The following is a 21,034-nucleotide window of genomic DNA, read 5'->3' as shown; positions in this document are numbered from 1 at the left end:
GTGAAGAGACAGCCAGAGGGTGGCCATCGGCAGGCTAAGGAGAGAGACCTCAGAGGAAGTCTGGACACACAGAGAGACAGCAGGGGTTCATGTGTACACGGAAAACACCATGTGAAGAGACAGCCAGAGGGTGGCCATCGGCAGGCTAAGGAGAGAGACCTCAGAGGAAGTCTGGACACACAGAGAGACAGCAGGGGTTCATGTGTACACGGAAAACACCATGTGAAGAGACAGCCAGAGGGTGGCCATCGGCAGGCTAAGGAGAGAGACCGAAGAGGAAGTCTGGACACACAGAGAGACAGCAGGGGTTCATGTGTACACGGAAAACACCATGTGAAGAGACAGCCAGAGGGTGGCCATCGGCAGGCTAAGGAGAGAGACCTCAGAGGAAGTCTGGACACACAGAGAGACAGCAGGGGTTCATGTGTACACGGAAAACACCATGTGAAGAGACAGCCAGAGGGTGGCCATCGGCAGGCTAAGGAGAGAGACCTCAGAGGAAGTCTGGACACACAGAGAGACAGCAGGGGTTCATGTGTACACGGAAAACACCATGTGAAGAGACAGCCAGAGGGTGGCCATCGGCAGGCTAAGGAGAGAGACCGAAGAGGAAGTCTGGACACACAGAGAGACAGCAGGGGTTCATGTGTACACGGAAAACACCATGTGAAGAGACAGCCAGAGGGTGGCCATCGGCAGGCTAAGGAGAGAGACCGAAGAGGAAGTCTGGACACACAGAGAGACAGCAGGGGTTCATGTGTACACGGAAAACACCATGTGAAGAGACAGCCAGAGGGTGGCCATCGGCAGGCTAAGGAGAGAGACCGAAGAGGAAGTCTGGACACACAGAGAGACAGCAGGGGTTCATGTGTACACGGAAAACACCATGTGAAGAGACAGCCAGAGGGTGGCCATCGGCAGGCTAAGGAGAGAGACCGAAGAGGAAGTCTGGACACACAGAGAGACAGCAGGGGTTCATGTGTACACGGAAAACACCATGTGAAGAGACAGCCAGAGGGTGGCCATCGGCAGGCTAAGGAGAGAGACCGAAGAGGAAGTCTGGACACACAGAGAGACAGCAGGGGTTCATGTGTACACGGAAAACACCATGTGAAGAGACAGCCAGAGGGTGGCCATCGGCAGGCTAAGGAGAGAGACCTCAGAGGAAGTCTGGACACACAGAGAGACAGCAGGGGTTCATGTGTACACGGAAAACACCATGTGAAGAGACAGCCAGAGGGTGGCCATCGGCAGGCTAAGGAGAGAGACCTCAGAGGAAGTCTGGACACACAGAGAGACAGCAGGGGTTCATGTGTACACGGAAAACACCATGTGAAGAGACAGCCAGAGGGTGGCCATCGGCAGGCTAAGGAGAGAGACCTCAGAGGAAGTCTGGACACACAGAGAGACAGCAGGGGTTCATGTGTACACGGAAAACACCATGTGAAGAGACAGCCAGAGGGTGGCCATCGGCAGGCTAAGGAGAGAGACCGAAGAGGAAGTCTGGACACACAGAGAGACAGCAGGGGTTCATGTGTACACGGAAAACACCATGTGAAGAGACAGCCAGAGGGTGGCCATCGGCAGGCTAAGGAGAGAGACCTCAGAGGAAGTCTGGACACACAGAGAGACAGCAGGGGTTCATGTGTACACGGAAAACACCATGTGAAGAGACAGCCAGAGGGTGGCCATCGGCAGGCTAAGGAGAGAGACCGAAGAGGAAGTCTGGACACACAGAGAGACAGCAGGGGTTCATGTGTACACGGAAAACACCATGTGAAGAGACAGCCAGAGGGTGGCCATCGGCAGGCTAAGGAGAGAGACCGAAGAGGAAGTCTGGACACACAGAGAGACAGCAGGGGTTCATGTGTACACGGAAAACACCATGTGAAGAGACAGCCAGAGGGTGGCCATCGGCAGGCTAAGGAGAGAGACCTCAGAGGAAGTCTGGACACACAGAGAGACAGCAGGGGTTCATGTGTACACGGAAAACACCATGTGAAGAGACAGCCAGAGGGTGGCCATCGGCAGGCTAAGGAGAGAGACCTCAGAGGAAGTCTGGACACACAGAGAGACAGCAGGGGTTCATGTGTACACGGAAAACACCATGTGAAGAGACAGCCAGAGGGTGGCCATCGGCAGGCTAAGGAGAGAGACCGAAGAGGAAGTCTGGACACACAGAGAGACAGCAGGGGTTCATGTGTACACGGAAAACACCATGTGAAGAGACAGCCAGAGGGTGGCCATCGGCAGGCTAAGGAGAGAGACCGAAGAGGAAGTCTGGACACACAGAGAGACAGCAGGGGTTCATGTGTACACGGAAAACACCATGTGAAGAGACAGCCAGAGGGTGGCCATCGGCAGGCTAAGGAGAGAGACCTCAGAGGAAGTCTGGACACACAGAGAGACAGCAGGGGTTCATGTGTACACGGAAAACACCATGTGAAGAGACAGCCAGAGGGTGGCCATCGGCAGGCTAAGGAGAGAGACCGAAGAGGAAGTCTGGACACACAGAGAGACAGCAGGGGTTCATGTGTACACGGAAAACACCATGTGAAGAGACAGCCAGAGGGTGGCCATCGGCAGGCTAAGGAGAGAGACCGAAGAGGAAGTCTGGACACACAGAGAGACAGCAGGGGTTCATGTGTACACGGAAAACACCATGTGAAGAGACAGCCAGAGGGTGGCCATCGGCAGGCTAAGGAGAGAGACCGAAGAGGAAGTCTGGACACACAGAGAGACAGCAGGGGTTCATGTGTACACGGAAAACACCATGTGAAGAGACAGCCAGAGGGTGGCCATCGGCAGGCTAAGGAGAGAGACCGAAGAGGAAGTCTGGACACACAGAGAGACAGCAGGGGTTCATGTGTACACGGAAAACACCATGTGAAGAGACAGCCAGAGGGTGGCCATCGGCAGGCTAAGGAGAGAGACCGCAGAGGAAGTCTGGACACACAGAGAGACAGCAGGGGTTCATGTGTACACGGAAAACACCATGTGAAGAGACAGCCAGAGGGTGGCCATCGGCAGGCTAAGGAGAGAGACCGAAGAGGAAGTCTGGACACACAGAGAGACAGCAGGGGTTCATGTGTACACGGAAAACACCATGTGAAGAGACAGCCAGAGGGTGGCCATCGGCAGGCTAAGGAGAGAGACCGAAGAGGAAGTCTGGACACACAGAGAGACAGCAGGGGTTCATGTGTACACGGAAAACACCATGTGAAGAGACAGCCAGAGGGTGGCCATCGGCAGGCTAAGGAGAGAGACCGAAGAGGAAGTCTGGACACACAGAGAGACAGCAGGGGTTCATGTGTACACGGAAAACACCATGTGAAGAGACAGCCAGAGGGTGGCCATCGGCAGGCTAAGGAGAGAGACCGAAGAGGAAGTCTGGACACACAGAGAGACAGCAGGGGTTCATGTGTACACGGAAAACACCATGTGAAGAGACAGCCAGAGGGTGGCCATCGGCAGGCTAAGGAGAGAGACCGAAGAGGAAGTCTGGACACACAGAGAGACAGCAGGGGTTCATGTGTACACGGAAAACACCATGTGAAGAGACAGCCAGAGGGTGGCCATCGGCAGGCTAAGGAGAGAGACCTCAGAGGAAGTCTGGACACACAGAGAGACAGCAGGGGTTCATGTGTACACGGAAAACACCATGTGAAGAGACAGCCAGAGGGTGGCCATCGGCAGGCTAAGGAGAGAGACCGAAGAGGAAGTCTGGACACACAGAGAGACAGCAGGGGTTCATGTGTACACGGAAAACACCATGTGAAGAGACAGCCAGAGGGTGGCCATCGGCAGGCTAAGGAGAGAGACCGAAGAGGAAGTCTGGACACACAGAGAGACAGCAGGGGTTCATGTGTACACGGAAAACACCATGTGAAGAGACAGCCAGAGGGTGGCCATCGGCAGGCTAAGGAGAGAGACCGAAGAGGAAGTCTGGACACACAGAGAGACAGCAGGGGTTCATGTGTACACGGAAAACACCATGTGAAGAGACAGCCAGAGGGTGGCCATCGGCAGGCTAAGGAGAGAGACCGAAGAGGAAGTCTGGACACACAGAGAGACAGCAGGGGTTCATGTGTACACGGAAAACACCATGTGAAGAGACAGCCAGAGGGTGGCCATCGGCAGGCTAAGGAGAGAGACCGAAGAGGAAGTCTGGACACACAGAGAGACAGCAGGGGTTCATGTGTACACGGAAAACACCATGTGAAGAGACAGCCAGAGGGTGGCCATCGGCAGGCTAAGGAGAGAGACCGAAGAGGAAGTCTGGACACACAGAGAGACAGCAGGGGTTCATGTGTACACGGAAAACACCATGTGAAGAGACAGCCAGAGGGTGGCCATCGGCAGGCTAAGGAGAGAGACCGAAGAGGAAGTCTGGACACACAGAGAGACAGCAGGGGTTCATGTGTACACGGAAAACACCATGTGAAGAGACAGCCAGAGGGTGGCCATCGGCAGGCTAAGGAGAGAGACCGAAGAGGAAGTCTGGACACACAGAGAGACAGCAGGGGTTCATGTGTACACGGAAAACACCATGTGAAGAGACAGCCAGAGGGTGGCCATCGGCAGGCTAAGGAGAGAGACCGAAGAGGAAGTCTGGACACACAGAGAGACAGCAGGGGTTCATGTGTACACGGAAAACACCATGTGAAGAGACAGCCAGAGGGTGGCCATCGGCAGGCTAAGGAGAGAGACCGAAGAGGAAGTCTGGACACACAGAGAGACAGCAGGGGTTCATGTGTACACGGAAAACACCATGTGAAGAGACAGCCAGAGGGTGGCCATCGGCAGGCTAAGGAGAGAGACCGAAGAGGAAGTCTGGACACACAGAGAGACAGCAGGGGTTCATGTGTACACGGAAAACACCATGTGAAGAGACAGCCAGAGGGTGGCCATCGGCAGGCTAAGGAGAGAGACCGAAGAGGAAGTCTGGACACACAGAGAGACAGCAGGGGTTCATGTGTACACGGAAAACACCATGTGAAGAGACAGCCAGAGGGTGGCCATCGGCAGGCTAAGGAGAGAGACCTCAGAGGAAGTCTGGACACACAGAGAGACAGCAGGGGTTCATGTGTACACGGAAAACACCATGTGAAGAGACAGCCAGAGGGTGGCCATCGGCAGGCTAAGGAGAGAGACCTCAGAGGAAGTCTGGACACACAGAGAGACAGCAGGGGTTCATGTGTACACGGAAAACACCATGTGAAGAGACAGCCAGAGGGTGGCCATCGGCAGGCTAAGGAGAGAGACCTCAGAGGAAGTCTGGACACACAGAGAGACAGCAGGGGTTCATGTGTACACGGAAAACACCATGTGAAGAGACAGCCAGAGGGTGGCCATCGGCAGGCTAAGGAGAGAGACCTCAGAGGAAGTCTGGACACACAGAGAGACAGCAGGGGTTCATGTGTACACGGAAAACACCATGTGAAGAGACAGCCAGAGGGTGGCCATCGGCAGGCTAAGGAGAGAGACCTCAGAGGAAGTCTGGACACACAGAGAGACAGCAGGGGTTCATGTGTACACGGAAAACACCATGTGAAGAGACAGCCAGAGGGTGGCCATCGGCAGGCTAAGGAGAGAGACCTCAGAGGAAGTCTGGACACACAGAGAGACAGCAGGGGTTCATGTGTACACGGAAAACACCATGTGAAGAGACAGCCAGAGGGTGGCCATCGGCAGGCTAAGGAGAGAGACCTCAGAGGAAGTCTGGACACACAGAGAGACAGCAGGGGTTCATGTGTACACGGAAAACACCATGTGAAGAGACAGCCAGAGGGTGGCCATCGGCAGGCTAAGGAGAGAGACCTCAGAGGAAGTCTGGACACACAGAGAGACAGCAGGGGTTCATGTGTACACGGAAAACACCATGTGAAGAGACAGCCAGAGGGTGGCCATCGGCAGGCTAAGGAGAGAGACCTCAGAGGAAGTCTGGACACACAGAGAGACAGCAGGGGTTCATGTGTACACGGAAAACACCATGTGAAGAGACAGCCAGAGGGTGGCCATCGGCAGGCTAAGGAGAGAGACCTCAGAGGAAGTCTGGACACACAGAGAGACAGCAGGGGTTCATGTGTACACGGAAAACACCATGTGAAGAGACAGCCAGAGGGGGGCCATCGGCAGGCTAAGGAGAGAGACCTCAGAGGAAGTCTGGACACACAGAGAGACAGCAGGGGTTCATGTGTACACGGAAAACACCATGTGAAGAGACAGCCAGAGGGTGGCCATCGGCAGGCTAAGGAGAGAGACCTCAGAGGAAGTCTGGACACACAGAGAGACAGCAGGGGTTCATGTGTACACGGAAAACACCATGTGAAGAGACAGCCAGAGGGGGGCCATCGGCAGGCTAAGGAGAGAGACCTCAGAGGAAGTCTGGACACACAGAGAGACAGCAGGGGTTCATGTGTACACGGAAAACACCATGTGAAGAGACAGCCAGAGGGTGGCCATCGGCAGGCTAAGGAGAGAGACCTCAGAGGAAGTCTGGACACACAGAGAGACAGCAGGGGTTCATGTGTACACGGAAAACACCATGTGAAGAGACAGCCAGAGGGTGGCCATCGGCAGGCTAAGGAGAGAGACCTCAGAGGAAGTCTGGACACACAGAGAGACAGCAGGGGTTCATGTGTACACGGAAAACACCATGTGAAGAGACAGCCAGAGGGTGGCCATCGGCAGGCTAAGGAGAGAGACCTCAGAGGAAGTCTGGACACACAGAGAGACAGCAGGGGTTCATGTGTACACGGAAAACACCATGTGAAGAGACAGCCAGAGGGTGGCCATCGGCAGGCTAAGGAGAGAGACCTCAGAGGAAGTCTGGACACACAGAGAGACAGCAGGGGTTCATGTGTACACGGAAAACACCATGTGAAGAGACAGCCAGAGGGTGGCCATCGGCAGGCTAAGGAGAGAGACCTCAGAGGAAGTCTGGACACACAGAGAGACAGCAGGGGTTCATGTGTACACGGAAAACACCATGTGAAGAGACAGCCAGAGGGTGGCCATCGGCAGGCTAAGGAGAGAGACCGAAGAGGAGACCAACGCTGCTGGCACCTTGATCTTGGACTTCTAGCCTCCAGACTGTGAGAAAATACATTTCTGCTGTTTAAGCCCCCGGTCTGTGGTATTCTGTTATGGCAGTTCTAGCAAACTAATATAAGACCCAGGGCCCTGTACATTTAGCACGTGTTTCCCTCCATCTGGGGGAAAAGATGGAAACAATCAATCGTGACTGTTAACTCTTGTTCTCAGGTAAGTCACACTACTCTCTGGGGGCCCCCTTTTTTGAGAAAGCCACATGCCCAGTATGGCCACAGCTCCTTCCTGCAGAGTTCCTATGGGAAAACCTCTGCCCTCAAGTGCAGCTCACTCCGTGTTTTTAAAGCACAGACAGTGACCTGCCCATTAAATAAATAAACTCATAAATGTGGGATGCCGGCATTGCTACATGGTCAGCAGGGGGTTATGGGGACACTCCCCTGTCCCATGTCTCAGAAGCACACACCCAGAGATGTGGAGGGTTCAGCTCTGCTTGCGTGTGCGAAAACACAATCCTTCCCCCACGCAGAGGGCAGAACCAGTAGGAAATCTCAGGGTGGAGGCCTGTGGTCTGAGCAGAGAGCGAAGGGCCTCAGCAGAACCTGTCTCCCGGTGCCTTCTTCCCTCCGTGTGGTAGAAGTACCGAGAAACAGGCCTGGCCTAGACAAGTGGTTTGGAGCACCCAGTGCATCACAGCAGTTACCACTTCCAGCCAGACTCCCTCTCTGAAATCGGGATCCTTTCTTTGTGCCCAACCTCTGGCTCCCTCACCTGGAACTCCTGGCCTGGCGCTTCCTGCTCTAGACTGGGGAACCCAGACCTCCAGGCCTGTGAAGCCTGCAGCCCTGCAGGGCTGTAAAATCCCATTTAAGAGCGAACCAGGCGGGGCTGTTCCTCCCTCCACCACCAACATCCCCCACCCCCAGCGCCCGGCCCCGCAATGTCCCCACCACAGGCCGCAGCGGCGTGCTTTGATGTGTGTCAGCTGGAGAAGGACAGACCTCAGGTGGACGCCATCCTCGCCCTGGCTGTGGGCCCCCTTGGCACCTTCCGGAGGAGCAGCCCCGAGGCCCTTACCTCTCATGAGGACGTGCTCGGTCAGCGGGAGGCTGTAGGATTTGCAGAGCTTCCAGCACTGCAGGTAGACCAGAAAGGTGCTGGTGCGCGACCTGTTGATCAGCGCCTCCATCTCCCCGTGGATGGTGGACGGGAGGCAGTGCTCATCCAAGTGCTTGTTCCCGCTGTGCTCCGTGTACTGGATGGAGGGGATGGTGAGCTGTGGAGAGAGCAGAGGCTGGCACTCACCCCTCCTCACCTCCTGGCCCAAGGCAGATGTAGAGCCTCGTATACCTCTCCCCCCAGGCCCCCGTGAGGGGCAACAGCAAAGAATGCAGGTTCTGAAGTCTGGCTTGGGAGGAAAAATCACACGTGGTCAAGGTGATCCCCGGAAGAGCATCTGAATGGTCAGCGTGTGCGGTTCTGTGTGCACAGCCCCTTACACGGAAGCGCACACACAACTGTATCATACATACACTAGGCCCTAGAGGTGTCCTGTTGAAACATTACATTCGACTGTCTGGCTGTGTGGGAATTTAAATTAGGTGCAGCCACATGTGACTTTGAAGTGGAAACCACGTGTTAAGGATGACAGAGCAAGGTACTGAAGATATAGGTATTGACAGAGCAAGGTATTGAAGGTATAGAAGAGGCCTGGGGAGCGTACAGCCACTTTTGGCCTTATTTCTTTGTAAGGAAAGAAAAAGTCTATCTTTTTAAAGCTTCTAAAATCAGAATCAGCTGTTAATGGAGGTCATTGCTTACCTTAGTATATTTTATGAAGAAATGATTAAATAGCTATTTTGAGTATGAGAATGCATTTTTTTTTTTTGGCCGTGCCATGAGGCATGTGGGATCGAACCAGGGATCGAACCCGTGCCCCCTGCATTGGGAGCGTGGAGTCTTAACCACTGGGCCACCAGGGAAGTCCGAGAATGAATTTTTTATTTATTTAATTTTTTTAAGGTTTTTTTTTCTTATTTTTTTGGCTGCATCAGGTCTTAGTTGCGGCACGTGGAATCTTCACTGGGGCATGCGGGATCTTTCGTTGCAGTGCGCGGGCTTCTCTCTAGTTGCGGCATGTGGGTTTTCTCTATCTAGTTGTGGCACATGGGCTCCAGGGCACATGGGCTCTGTAGTTTGCGGCATGCAGGCTCTCTAGCTGAGGCGCGTGAGCTCAGTAGCTGTGGCGTGCGGGCTTAGTTGCCCCGTGGCATGTGGGATTTTAGTTCCCTGACCAGGGATCAAACCCACATCCCCTGCATTGGAAGGCGGATTCACTACTGGACCACCAGGGAAGTCCCCCGAGAATGCATTTTAAAATAGAAATCTCTTGTTCTAATTAAACCAAAGTAGTTTCTGACGTCTACTTGAATCACTGCTCTGATGTAGTCAACTATTAACAAAATTTTCCTTGTTTTTGTTCAAAAATAAATAAATACAATAAAATCAGAATCAGCAAAGTATAGTTTATAGGTCAAATCTGGCCTATCACTTGCTTTTATAAATAAAGTTTTATTGGCACACAGCCATACTCATCTGTTTAGCTGTTGTCTATGGCTGCTTCCATGCTACAATGGCAGAGCCGAGTTGTTGTGACAGAGACCACATGGTCTGCAAAGCCTAAGATGTTTATTATCTGGGCCTTTACAGGGAAAGTTTGCTGATCCTTGCTCTAACATTTTGGGTTTTCTCATCATGCAACTTAATCAGATCTTAGTCAATATAACACTTACCAATACCTGACATTTTATTTTATATATGTATATATATACATACATATTTATACTATAAAAAGTATATAGTAGAGGGACTTCCCTGGTGGCTCAGTGGTTAAGAATCCACCTGCCAATTCAGGGGATGTGGGTTCGAGCCCTGGTCCGGAAAGATCCCACATGCTGCGTGCACCACAACTACTGAAGCCCGTGCACCTAGAGCCCGTGCTCCGCAACAAGAGAAGCCACCGCAATGAGAAGCCCACACACCGCAACGAAGAGTAGCCCCCGCTCGCCGCAACTAGAGAAAACCCACGCGCAGCAAGGAAGTCCCCAAGCAACCAAAAAGAAACAAAAAAAGTATATAGTAGAAAATATTTATTGATAGATAGTATTATATTAGTACTGTCTGCCTCCCTGACTAGACTCTCAGCTTCCTGGGGCCTGGGGCTGTTTTGTTCTAGGCAGCACCTAGAACGGTGCCTGACACATCACAGGCTCTCGATAAATATTTATTGGATGAATTAACTCATGTAATCAGTTATTCCCTTCCTTCACTCGTCACATTGTTTCTGGAGTGTCTACTCAGCGCCAGGCCCCAGACCAGGTTCCTGGATTCCAGCTGTGATGAAGATGCAGCCCTGGGCTCAGGATGCGAAGTCATAATTAAAGAGTTGGACGAAGGGGATACTTTCAGATGCATCATCTCGTTTTATCTTCACAGAAACCTTGTGAGGTAAGTGCCATTCTTACATACAGAAGAGGCAACAGGGAGGTAAGGAAGCCCCCTACTAAGAGCTCCCCTGGCCAGAAGGTGATGCAGGGGCAGTGGATTTGAACCCAGGCCTGCCCAGTCTCCAAGCCCCATCCCTCCCCTGTTGGCGGGGGCACCTTGCTCTGCCGCTTCTTCTCGCGGTACTGCTTGCCCACATCGTCCATCTCCTCCAGGGTCATGGGCTGGGCCTCCATCTCGGTGTCGACCACGGGTACGGTCAGCAGGTCCATCTTGAGAGGCTCTGGGGCTAAATTCTCCTGCTGCTTCTTGGATGGACTCTGTGGGGAACCACTGTCCTTGGCAGATCTATAGTCTAGGAGCAGAGGGAAGAGACAGAGGAAGGAGGAACTGAGAGGGTGCCCAGCCATGGAATCCACCAAGCAGTTAACCAGTATCACCAAGCAGGTGCCCACGTGTCCAGTCAGTGCCATCTGAGGTGCACCTTGAAGGTGTCCCTTCTTCCGTTTCCAGTGTGGCCACCTCCTCCGTCACCTGCACCGTGGCCACAAGCCCTCCTGTTGCCATTCTCATCCTCCAGCATCCTGTTTCCAGGCCTCCACTGTCCCGGGAAGAAATGAAATCCTGGCCCTGCCACCTTTTAGTTTTGAGACTGTGGACAGGTGTTCAGCCTCTCCAAGCTTCAGCTTCCTCCTTGCAAAGCATGAATAGTAGCCCTGACCTCCCGGGACTGGAAGGAGAAAATGACCTAATGCTGTGGGTAAATGAGGGTAAAGCTCTGCAGCCCACAGGGGGTGCCCCAAAGCCACCGCCTTCTCCCTTGTAAGCCAGGCGTCCAGAATCTTGATGCTACTGCCCCTTTAAGCAAAGCAAGAGATACCCAAGTCCGCTTACCTTACCCACTGCTGCTCTCCAGGGAAAAGGAACTCAGTGAGGACACTGAGATAGCACTGGCCAAGCAGATACCTGCTCTTGGCTCTTAGGGAATAATGGGTCCCAAATACCTTTGCTGCAAACGTGTACCAGCACGTTTGTGTCTGGGGCACTCTGATCATTCAGCAAATAACTTGCAGCCAACTATGTGGATAATGATAAGCTTTGGTAATGCATAATGACAAGGCAAAAGGAGTGTGGGTGGGAAAGCCCACCCAACTCGAGGAGACCTCAAGGATGCACCAGACACAAAGGGTACAGGATCTCATTACAGTGGGGGCACTCAGGTTCCCTGGGGTTCTGAGAGGGACGGAGACTGTGCCTGGGGTGACGGTGTCTCGGCCTGGAGCCTTGTTGAGATCAGAGGTCAGAAATCTCGCTACCCGGTGGGACTGAGGAGGGGATGCGCTACGGGAGGCGTCTCTAAAAGAACCTACCCGTGAGGACGCTGAGCACCCAGCTCCGTGTAACCTTGAACTCCAGAGACCCCGCCCAAATCTTCACCTCCGTAAGGAAACCCCTCTGCTGCCCTCCCGGGCTTTTACATGACCTCAGGGAGGGCGAGGAGGTCCCCCCACGTCCACCCTCACAAACGTGTCTGAAATTAAATTCCTGCCAACCTGAGGGTGGGGACAAAGCAAGATTTGTTTCATTTAGAAGAAGAGAGAGGTGTTTATATTTGAGGAGGACTCTGGAATGGTGGGTAGTAGTCAAGGGAGGGCTTTAATTTTATCTATAGTTCAAAAAAAATTTTTTTACAATAGTGGCACTAACAATAAACAAACAAACAAACAAAAAACATGATGTACCCTGTGTTGTAAATTCATAGGCAGAGCTACGGCTGGTTCATTTCTAACTTGCCTCTGTGCTTCCTCTGGATAGATGTGGCTTCACAAGCACAGAGCTTGGCAAATGGAACTTGAGCTGTGCACAACCTATACAACTGTTCACAGCAGCCCTGCTAATATCCCTGATAGTAGAATACCAAAGTAGGTTTTCCAGTAAACTCTAAACATGTACTAATTCTAGTTTCTGAATTCTAGTTAACTTTTTATCAATAATATGTAGATTAATAGTGGGAAGGCCTTGGACCCACATACAAGTGGAAAGGCTTGCCGTTTGGGTCAGTCTCAGCCTATCAGGTGGACTTTGATGGGCTAAAACCACCCTTTGAGAATCCTCCTTTAAGGATAGGGCTGGGCCTCATTCATCTTTGAATGGACCCAGTAGCTGGGCACTCAAGAGAATATCTACCCTGCGGTTGATCTCTGGGCCTGGAAATACCAGAGGGAGGCTTGGCCCACCTATAGTAAGCCAGAGGTGGAGAACACACTCAAGTGAGCCAAGGCTGCCTCCATCACACTGGCTCCCAGGATGCGGAAGTGGAGACACGGGGGTGGAGGTGGATATGTACACTCTGTTGCAGTTGCCAGGGTGCTTTTCTGCTGAGCCGAAGACCACTGCTCGCAGATGCTGGCCAGGTTATCCACGGTGATGCTCTTGTGCTTTCCCAGAGAGCTGAGATACATCACGATGTCCTCCACCTCCTGGCTTTTCAGAGGGACTCCAACCTGAGGAGAGAAGAGAAGCCCCAAGGCGGGCGGGCAGGCTCCAAACGTCCTGCCAGGACAGCCAGCCTGGCCTCACCTCCCCGTCTAGTTTCATCCTCAGCCACTCCCAGCCCACACCCAAGGTCTCTGCCCAGCAGCTCAGAGCCCTTCCTGGGGCCCTGAACACACCCTACACGTTCTCACCCTCTGCCTTTACTCAGACATTTCCCACTTCCTGCCTGAAAAACTCCCATCCCTCCTTCAAAACCCAGTCCAGACATATCGTCATCTTTGCAGAGTCTGTTACTTCTTCCTCTGGCCTCCCTCCCCACTCCATTCCAATCTCAATGACAGCCTTCCTGTGCTGGGCTGGAAGAAGGATTTCACGTCTGTCATCCCTGTCCATGAGGGACACATAAGCCTCCCTGAACTGAAGTAAAAAAGAATCGGAAATCTGATACACATTACTCCTTTAAGGATGGTGAGCAACTTCAGAGAAGTAAAATGCTTGCCAGCAATATCGAATATTCAAGAAGAAAAGTTTGAAAGGAAATACAACTTCGTCAGCTTCTTTAGACTGTAGATATTATTCACTGAGCTTTACTTAAAGAAGATCAGAACTTACCTGGTGCTAAAGGACTTAATGTTTTATCTTTTTGGTTACATTGATTAACAACTCTTCATTTTTTGTTGTTTTAAATGCTTTGAAATGTTGTTTTGATAATTACATGTCATAATATGATAGTGGGAAAACTGGTGATAATTTAAGACCATAAAAGATGTAGCATTCCCCTTCCTAAAGTTTTTTTAAAAGGTATCTTGTATTCAAAATATATAAAAGCTTAATTCACCCAGACCAGGAGTCGGCAAACTTTTTCTGGAAAGGGCCAGATAGTAAATATTTTTAGGCTCTGGGAGCCACGTGATCTCTGTCATCACTACTCAACTCTGCCCTCCTAGCATGAAAGCAGCCATGTCGATATGTAGAATAATGGCTGTAGCTGTGTTCCAATAAAACTTTATTTACAGGAAAAAAACCTTTATTTACAAAAACAAGAGACTGGCTGGATTTGACTCCTGGGCCATAGTTAGCAAACCTCTGCTAGACCGATAGAAGGGATGACGGGAATGTTCTATGTCTGAGGGATCCAGTGGAGGGACCACTCACCACATGTGACTATTGAGCACTCCAACTGTAGCTGCTGTGACTGAGGAACTGGATTTTTATTTATTTACAACTAGTTTGAATTTTTGAATAACCTGTGAAAGTGTGGTCCGTGGACCTGTACCACAGGCATCGCTGGGAGCTTGTTAGAATGCAGCATCTTGGGGGGGCTTCCCTGGCGGTCCAGTGGTGAGGACTCTGCGCTTCCACTGCGTTTTAACAAGAAGCTGCATTTTAACAAGATGGAAGCTGAGAGAGAGGCTGCATTTTAACAAGACCCCGGGTGAGTCATATGCCAATGATGGTTCCAGAAGTTCTAGAAGGTTCTAGAGGCAGGACTGAAGGCCCAGCTCTCTCTGTGCTCAGTTCTGGGGTGATTCCCCAAGCAGCTGGCGGGTTATGGGGCTGACTCCGCAGACTTCCCACTCAGCTAGGGCCTTTCAAGGTCAGGTCGGTGCAGGGTGGCTTTAGGGGTCTGATGGGGCCTCAGGTTAAGCCACATATACCAGTGCGGCTTTATAAGTAATACGGCTGATAGTCGGAGCAGGATCTGGGGAGGGGGCAGCGGGGGGAGGGTGGTGCATGGGCGCCCTCCATCCCCCAGTCAGGCCAGCCTCGGGGGCGGGGGATGCGCTTACCGCCTTCAGAGCCGTGATGAACTCCTCCCTGGAGATCCTCTGGTTCTTGCCCTGCTCCACCTTGTGAAATATCTCCTGGATCTTGATCTTGTGGCTGCACAGGTAAGAGTACAAGGCCGACAGGGCAGAGGGTTTGGGCAGTGGTAGCGGGGGCACCTGCCGGTGGAGGGGTCGCGGGCTTTTCTTCTGAAAAAGGCAAGAGAGTGGGGTAGAGGGGAGAGTTTGGGGGAGACAGGCCGATGGAGCTAGATCCCCAGAGTAAGAAGTGGGAGAGAGAGAGTCTGAGCCACCCTGAACAGACAGCAAGGGGGAGGGCAAGGAGCGCTGGATTCCGGCAGGTGCGTCCTGCCACGGGACGCCTGGGGGATCTCTGGGCCTCCAACTTCCCATGAGAAACAAGAGGCTTGGACAATATGAGAAGTAAAACTTTCTTCTTATCCACATCTCTCCTGTCAGACCAGTCAGTATTGTAATTGCACTGGGCTCTCGGTGCACATTCATGCCCCAGCCCGGAGCTTCCTACTGCCGCTGCCCTCACCTCCCAGCCTCTGCCCCTTCTGAGCCTCCTGCCTGGAACACCTCTCCTTCTTTCTCTTCCTATCCAAATCCTACTCCTCCATTTCCAGGTGAACGGGAACGCAGTTAGCCCTCCGGGTCCATGGGCTCCACATCCACGGATTTAACCAACCACAGATAGAAAATATTCCCCCCCAAAATTCCAGAAGGTTCCAAAAAGCAAAACTTGAATTTGTCATGGCTGTTGGCTGTCAACTATTTACATAAAATTTACATTGTATTTATATGGCATTTACGTTATACTAAGTATTCTAAGTAATCTATGATTTATCCTCCTTATACGGAGGATGCTTGGGGATTATATACAAATACTCTGCCCTTTTATATACGGGACTTGGGCATCTTCAGATGTTGGTATCTGTGGGGTCCCCCCCGACAGATGCCGAGGGAGACTGTACTTAGGAATAATGTTCCTTTACTTCGGTGCAGCACTTGACAGTTTACAAAGGGCCTTGCTGTTCCCTAGCTTATAGCCCCTCAGGGTATTAGAGTCTATTCATGGCCTGTGGCAAACTGTAGAGTCCTTAATCTGCTCTGTCCACCTCTGCCGCTAGCATGGGAACATCTTGAGAGCACGACCATGTCTTATTTAGCTACATACTCCACCTCCTATCCTTGTACTCAACAAAGCCCCCAGCCCTCTGCAGGTAGGCAGTGATGGTTTGCTGAATGAAGAAAACAATGCTGTGAATTCGGTATTAGGTATTAGTTTCCCTTTTTTTTACAAATGAAGAAACAGGCTGAGAGGTGAAGTGACCTCCCCGGGCTCACACAGCAGGTAAGCGGTGGAGCTGGGTTTCTAACCCAAGACCTGTGCTTATACCTAGATGCTGTGCTGCTGGCAGGAAAGCGTGTGCTGGACCCATGAAAGTTGGCTTTTGACTATGATTACACCAAGGACTGACTCTGAAGTTTGGGGGCCAACCCAGATGACATCAGTAAGTCTGCAATAATAATAAAAATGGCAAACATTTATTGAGTGCTCACGATACGCTCAGCACTGTCTCAGGCACCATATATAAATGAGTCCATTTAGATGTCACAGTGGCCCTAGGAAGCAGGCACAATGGTTATCCCCACTGAACAGCTGAGGAAACTAAGGCCCAGATCATACAGCTAGGAGGGAGCAGAGCTGGGTTTAAACCCAAGTTACCTGACCTCTTATGCCAGCTTTACCTGAACTGGGAGAAATTTCAAGTGTCTGTATTGTAAGGAGATGTCCCATACAGTGTCTGTGTTGCAAAGAGTTGGAAGATGAGGGCTTTGGTTACTGACTGCCATTTACCATCCCTATGGGTTTGGACAATGTATGGCCTCACTGAGCTTCTATTTTCATATTTATAAAAGGGACTTATATGTATAATATATATAAATACATATACAAATTTATAAAAAATTTTCTTCCAACCTCCCAGCTGTGATCCTCACAGTAGCCCTGTGAGCACCTGCTGGCACATATAGTCCCTCAACAAATGAATGAACCAATGAATGAACAGTGAGTATTCAAAATGTCCCACAGATGAATGCCGGGGATGATTCCTCCCAGGGTGGTTTTAAGATATAGTCGCAAATTCTTCAACCCTCCTCCCTTCTAAGGTGGAGCTCAACCCCCTTCCCCTCGAATGTGGGCAGTATTTAGTGACTTGCTCCTGACAAACAGACCGTGGTGGAAGCGATGGTGTGAAACTTCTGAAACTGAGACCTCCTGAGATGAGGTTATAAAAGGCATTGCAGCCTCCTCCTTGCTCTCTTGGACGTTTGCTCTGGGGGAAGCCGGCTGCCATGTGGTTAGGACACTCGAGCAGCCCTGGGAGAGGCCCATGTGGCCAGGAACTGAGGCGTCCTGCCAGCAGCCAGCTTGGAAGCGGGTCATCCTGCCCAGTCAAGCCTTCAGGTGTCTGTGGCCCAGGCCAGCATCTTGAGATGAGAGCTTGAGCCAGTGCCATCCAGCTAAGCTCCTCCCAGCTTCCTCATTCTCAGAAGCAGTGACATAATGAACATCTGTTGCTCTAAGTCACCTTGGGGGTATTTGTTATGCAGCAATAGATAACAAATACACCTTTTTAGGACTTCTGTTTGCTCCCCTGGGACTGGGAGGGGGATGGTGGGTGGGGGTGGGGGTAAAAGATCCCCATCCTGCTTAATTCAAGGGAGTGAAATGACAGCATGCCCCTAACACCCGAAGTGTCTGCATCTGGCAAATGGGGCTGCTCACCTCGGTGTCTCTGGGAGTGGCCAGCTGGCCCATCAGCCGGGCCTCGTGCTCCTTCTGGCTCTCGTGTAGGACCTTGGCCTCCGAAGGCGTGAGTCTGGACTTGTTCCGCAGCCACCTCTCTATGCTGCCAAATGACTCCAGGTCCTGCCGAACCCTCAGCCTCTGGGTCAGCCAGGCCCTTGGGTCCTCTGGCTGTTCTTGGATGTCCCCAACTTCCAGGGCTTTGGAGCTGGGGGTGGGCTCGGGGGGAGCCTGGGGGTGGGGGGTGGGATTGACGGGCATCAGAGCCTCCTTTCGAGGCAAGAAGATGATCCTCCGGCGGCTCTGAGGCAGGTGGAAGTCCTCCTGCTTGAACTGCTTGAAGCAGTGGGCGATGACCGCGTCAGGGTTGAACACGAGCTCCTTGCTGGCACGTCCATCGTCAACCAAGTACTCAGACTGGCGCAACCCTGGAAGAGGGTTAGAAGGTGAGTTCCTTTCAGGAAGAGGACCAAAGGAGTCAGGGAGGAGAAATGCTTCAGCACCAGGCTGGGCATCAGGGCACCTGGGTTCCAGGCCTGGCGTTATTGTTGCCTCGCTATGATGATGAAAATAATTACATCTAACGTGACTGGGCAATCCCAACGGCAGGCACTATGCTAAGAGATTTATATGCGTTCTCATGAAACTTCTTAGATTCTAATCTTACTCCACCCCAGTCCCCCCGCCCCCAGTACCCCTTGGCAATCAGAATGATCTTTCAAAAATGCCATTCTGATCTGGTCTGATCAACTGAGGCAGCCTAGTGCCATAAAGCACAGAGGCTTTGCAGCCAGAACGCTCCGGTCTGAGTTCCGGCCCTGCCGCTTACTGGGGGCATGATCACTTATCCTTGCAGGGTCTCAATTTTTTCATCTGTAAAATGGGGATAATGATGGTACCTACCTTATTGAGTGGTGGAGATGTTTAGAATCAGTCCAGTGTGTTCATAATAAGTGCACTGTTACTATTATTTTTTTATATACTTACCCTCCCATTTTGAAATACTTCCATGACTTTTCATAGTCCTCAAAATAAAGTCCCATAACCCTCCTCCGCCAACCTTTCCTGCCTCATCACTTGCCTGTCTTTCCTTACCCTGTCCTGATGTCTTGGCGTTCTCTCTGTTCCCTGAATGATCCAAGCCCCATCCTGCCTAAGGGTTCCGCACACGCTGCTCCCCCTGGCAGGAATGCTCCCTCCCCCATCCATCGCCTCCTCGCTCCTCCTCATTCTCCACGTGTCAGACCAAATGTTCACTCTCCAGCTTCAGGCTGCATTGTATCCTCCTGTTATCTCTGTACTTTTCCTTCAGACCACTTATCATAAGTATGTAAATCAAGGGTTGCAAACTGGCAGCCCTCATACTGAACGAGGCTTAGGGTCCTGTTTTGCTTGACATACTTGTTTGCTTAAACTTTTCCAGTTTGCACTGCGTTAGGCTGGGGCATGCGCTCTGCAGCTTGCCATAGGCCTCACCATTCCCTATCGTCTCACACGCAGCTCATTTCATTCAGCAAGGGCTTGGTTCAGGCAGACAGTTGCATTTGAAACCCCTGGTGCAATTATTTGGTTTATGTTTTTCCAATACACCGTGAACCGAGATCTCATCTCTCTTGTTCCCTGCTGGAGTCCCAGCACCTCCACGGTGCCAACATATAGTGGGAGCTCAGTAGATATTTGGTGAGTGAGTGAATGGCAAGTGGACAGACGTAACAGGTTGGCATCATGATTTACACCCATTTTTACAGGTAAGGACACCGACCCCAGAGAGGCCCAAGGTCACACAGCTGATTAGTAGCAGAGCTGGGACATGAACTTTGGTTTGGCCCCAGAGCTCAACTCTTAGCCATTACTTGATATTACCCCAGGCTGTCACCTAATCCTGCTGAGTCTCAATTCTTTTATGCCTAAAATGATATAAACTCTCCTCTAGCAACCTCCCGAAGCTATTATGAAGATCAAATGAATAACACATGTGGGAATGTTCTGAAATTCAGAAGGGATAAAGCATTATTATTAAAAATATTGTCACCATCATTTTCCTTCTAAAACCCAAACTCTCCTGCTTAAAACCCTTCTATTGCTCCCAGCTGCCTCTAGAATAAAGTTCAATCTCCTTAACTTAGCCCCACCTGTCCCACCCACCCCTGCCAACCCCTCTAATTTCTCCAGCTCCTTCTCTCATTCCTTCTGCCTCACCTTGTATTTGTACCCAAACTAAGCTGACTGTGGTTCCGTAGTTCCCTCCTCCTGCCCCCCCCCCCAAACCGTGCTCTTTCCTGTCTTTGAAACACGCTTCTGTCTCTCCCTTGTTCACTTGATTATTCCCTACTTAGCCTTTGAGGCTCAGCTCAGGCATTACGGTCGCCTGAAGCACCCCAGGCTCTCCCTCGTCCCCCTCTTGGTCCCCATAGCCCCTATGTTTAGCCCCCTCATAGCATTTACCATATTTTTCTGGATGAAGATACTTTTCTTTCCCAACAGCCTGTGAGTTTCCCAATGGCGGGAACTGTGTCTTACTTCCTGTGCGTCCCCAGTACCCAGCCTGGCACGAAGTGAACAGTCAGTACCTTTGTTAAGTCCCTTTACAATGCCCATGTATTCCTTTCATAGTCAGAAAATAATTAAAGTATGTATACATCAATGTGGACAGAAGTAAGTACTTCTCAACAACCCATTTATCATTTCTTTGAGGACAAGATGTTTGGTACGACTGAAAATTTAGTCATTCATCAAACCAGCATTTACTGAAAGTTACCCAGGGCTTGGTCCTGGCTGGGTGCCCAACAGGCAGTGTGCTGGCACAGAACAAGGTGGGGTAACCAGAGGGGTTACAAGGTGGTTTCAGGGGAGAGACGCTGACCGAGGGATCTGGGAGGTCATCGTGCAGTAGGGGACGTTGAGTGTGCTTTCAGAATGAGGTGGGTTTCAAGGGATAGAGGGGCCAGCATGGGGATCAATCAGGGTGGGGTTTAGGGACTTCAGGGTTACTAAACTGTTTCACAAATTGGAAGCACATTGTGTGTGAAGGAGGAGGTTAATGGAAGAAAATACAGTTGGAGTGATCTCCAGCACCAGGTTCAGGGGTTTAAACTGTACTCTGCAGACCGTGGGAACGCATTCAAAACATGCTCCTCACTGGTCTCGCCTCTTCCACTTGTGCCCCCCCTAGACCCCAAATCCATGATCTGCCTTTAGCCAGAGGCATCCCTTCCCCCTCTGAAACCCTGCAATGGCTTCACCGAAATGGCTTCTCTTAGATTAAACGACGCTCTTTCACAATGGCCTGCAAAGCTACCTTGCTGGGACTCGGTTCCTGTTTCCTCCCTAACCTCCCCCTACGCTCCTTCCCTTCCAGAGTGAAGGCTGCAGGCCCACC

The 21,034-nt window shown here is 51.5% G+C and overlaps 1 protein-coding gene across 1 annotated transcript in view; it reads right to left on the bottom strand.

Annotated features, from left to right (window-relative positions):
- EFCAB12 (EF-hand calcium binding domain 12) overlaps positions 1-21,034 on the bottom strand; it is a 28,178-nt gene that overhangs the window by 5,288 nt on the left and 1,856 nt on the right. Inside the window, exons 2-6 of the mRNA XM_060161112.1 lie at positions 17,635-18,083; positions 14,844-15,029; positions 12,905-13,061; positions 10,716-10,912; positions 8,131-8,329 (exon numbers count right to left, since the gene is read on the bottom strand). Coding sequence (XP_060017095.1) covers positions 8,131-8,329; positions 10,716-10,912; positions 12,905-13,061; positions 14,844-15,029; positions 17,635-18,083 — 1,188 coding nt within the window. The remainder of the gene's footprint in view (positions 1-8,130; positions 8,330-10,715; positions 10,913-12,904; positions 13,062-14,843; positions 15,030-17,634; positions 18,084-21,034) is intronic.

The sequence above is a fragment of the Lagenorhynchus albirostris genome, chromosome 10, assembly GCF_949774975.1.
Source record: "Lagenorhynchus albirostris chromosome 10, mLagAlb1.1, whole genome shotgun sequence".
Taxonomy (NCBI): Eukaryota; Metazoa; Chordata; class Mammalia; order Artiodactyla; family Delphinidae; genus Lagenorhynchus; species Lagenorhynchus albirostris.
Note: the sequence above shows the minus strand (reverse complement) of the source record. Positions and strands in the feature narration are given on the sequence as shown.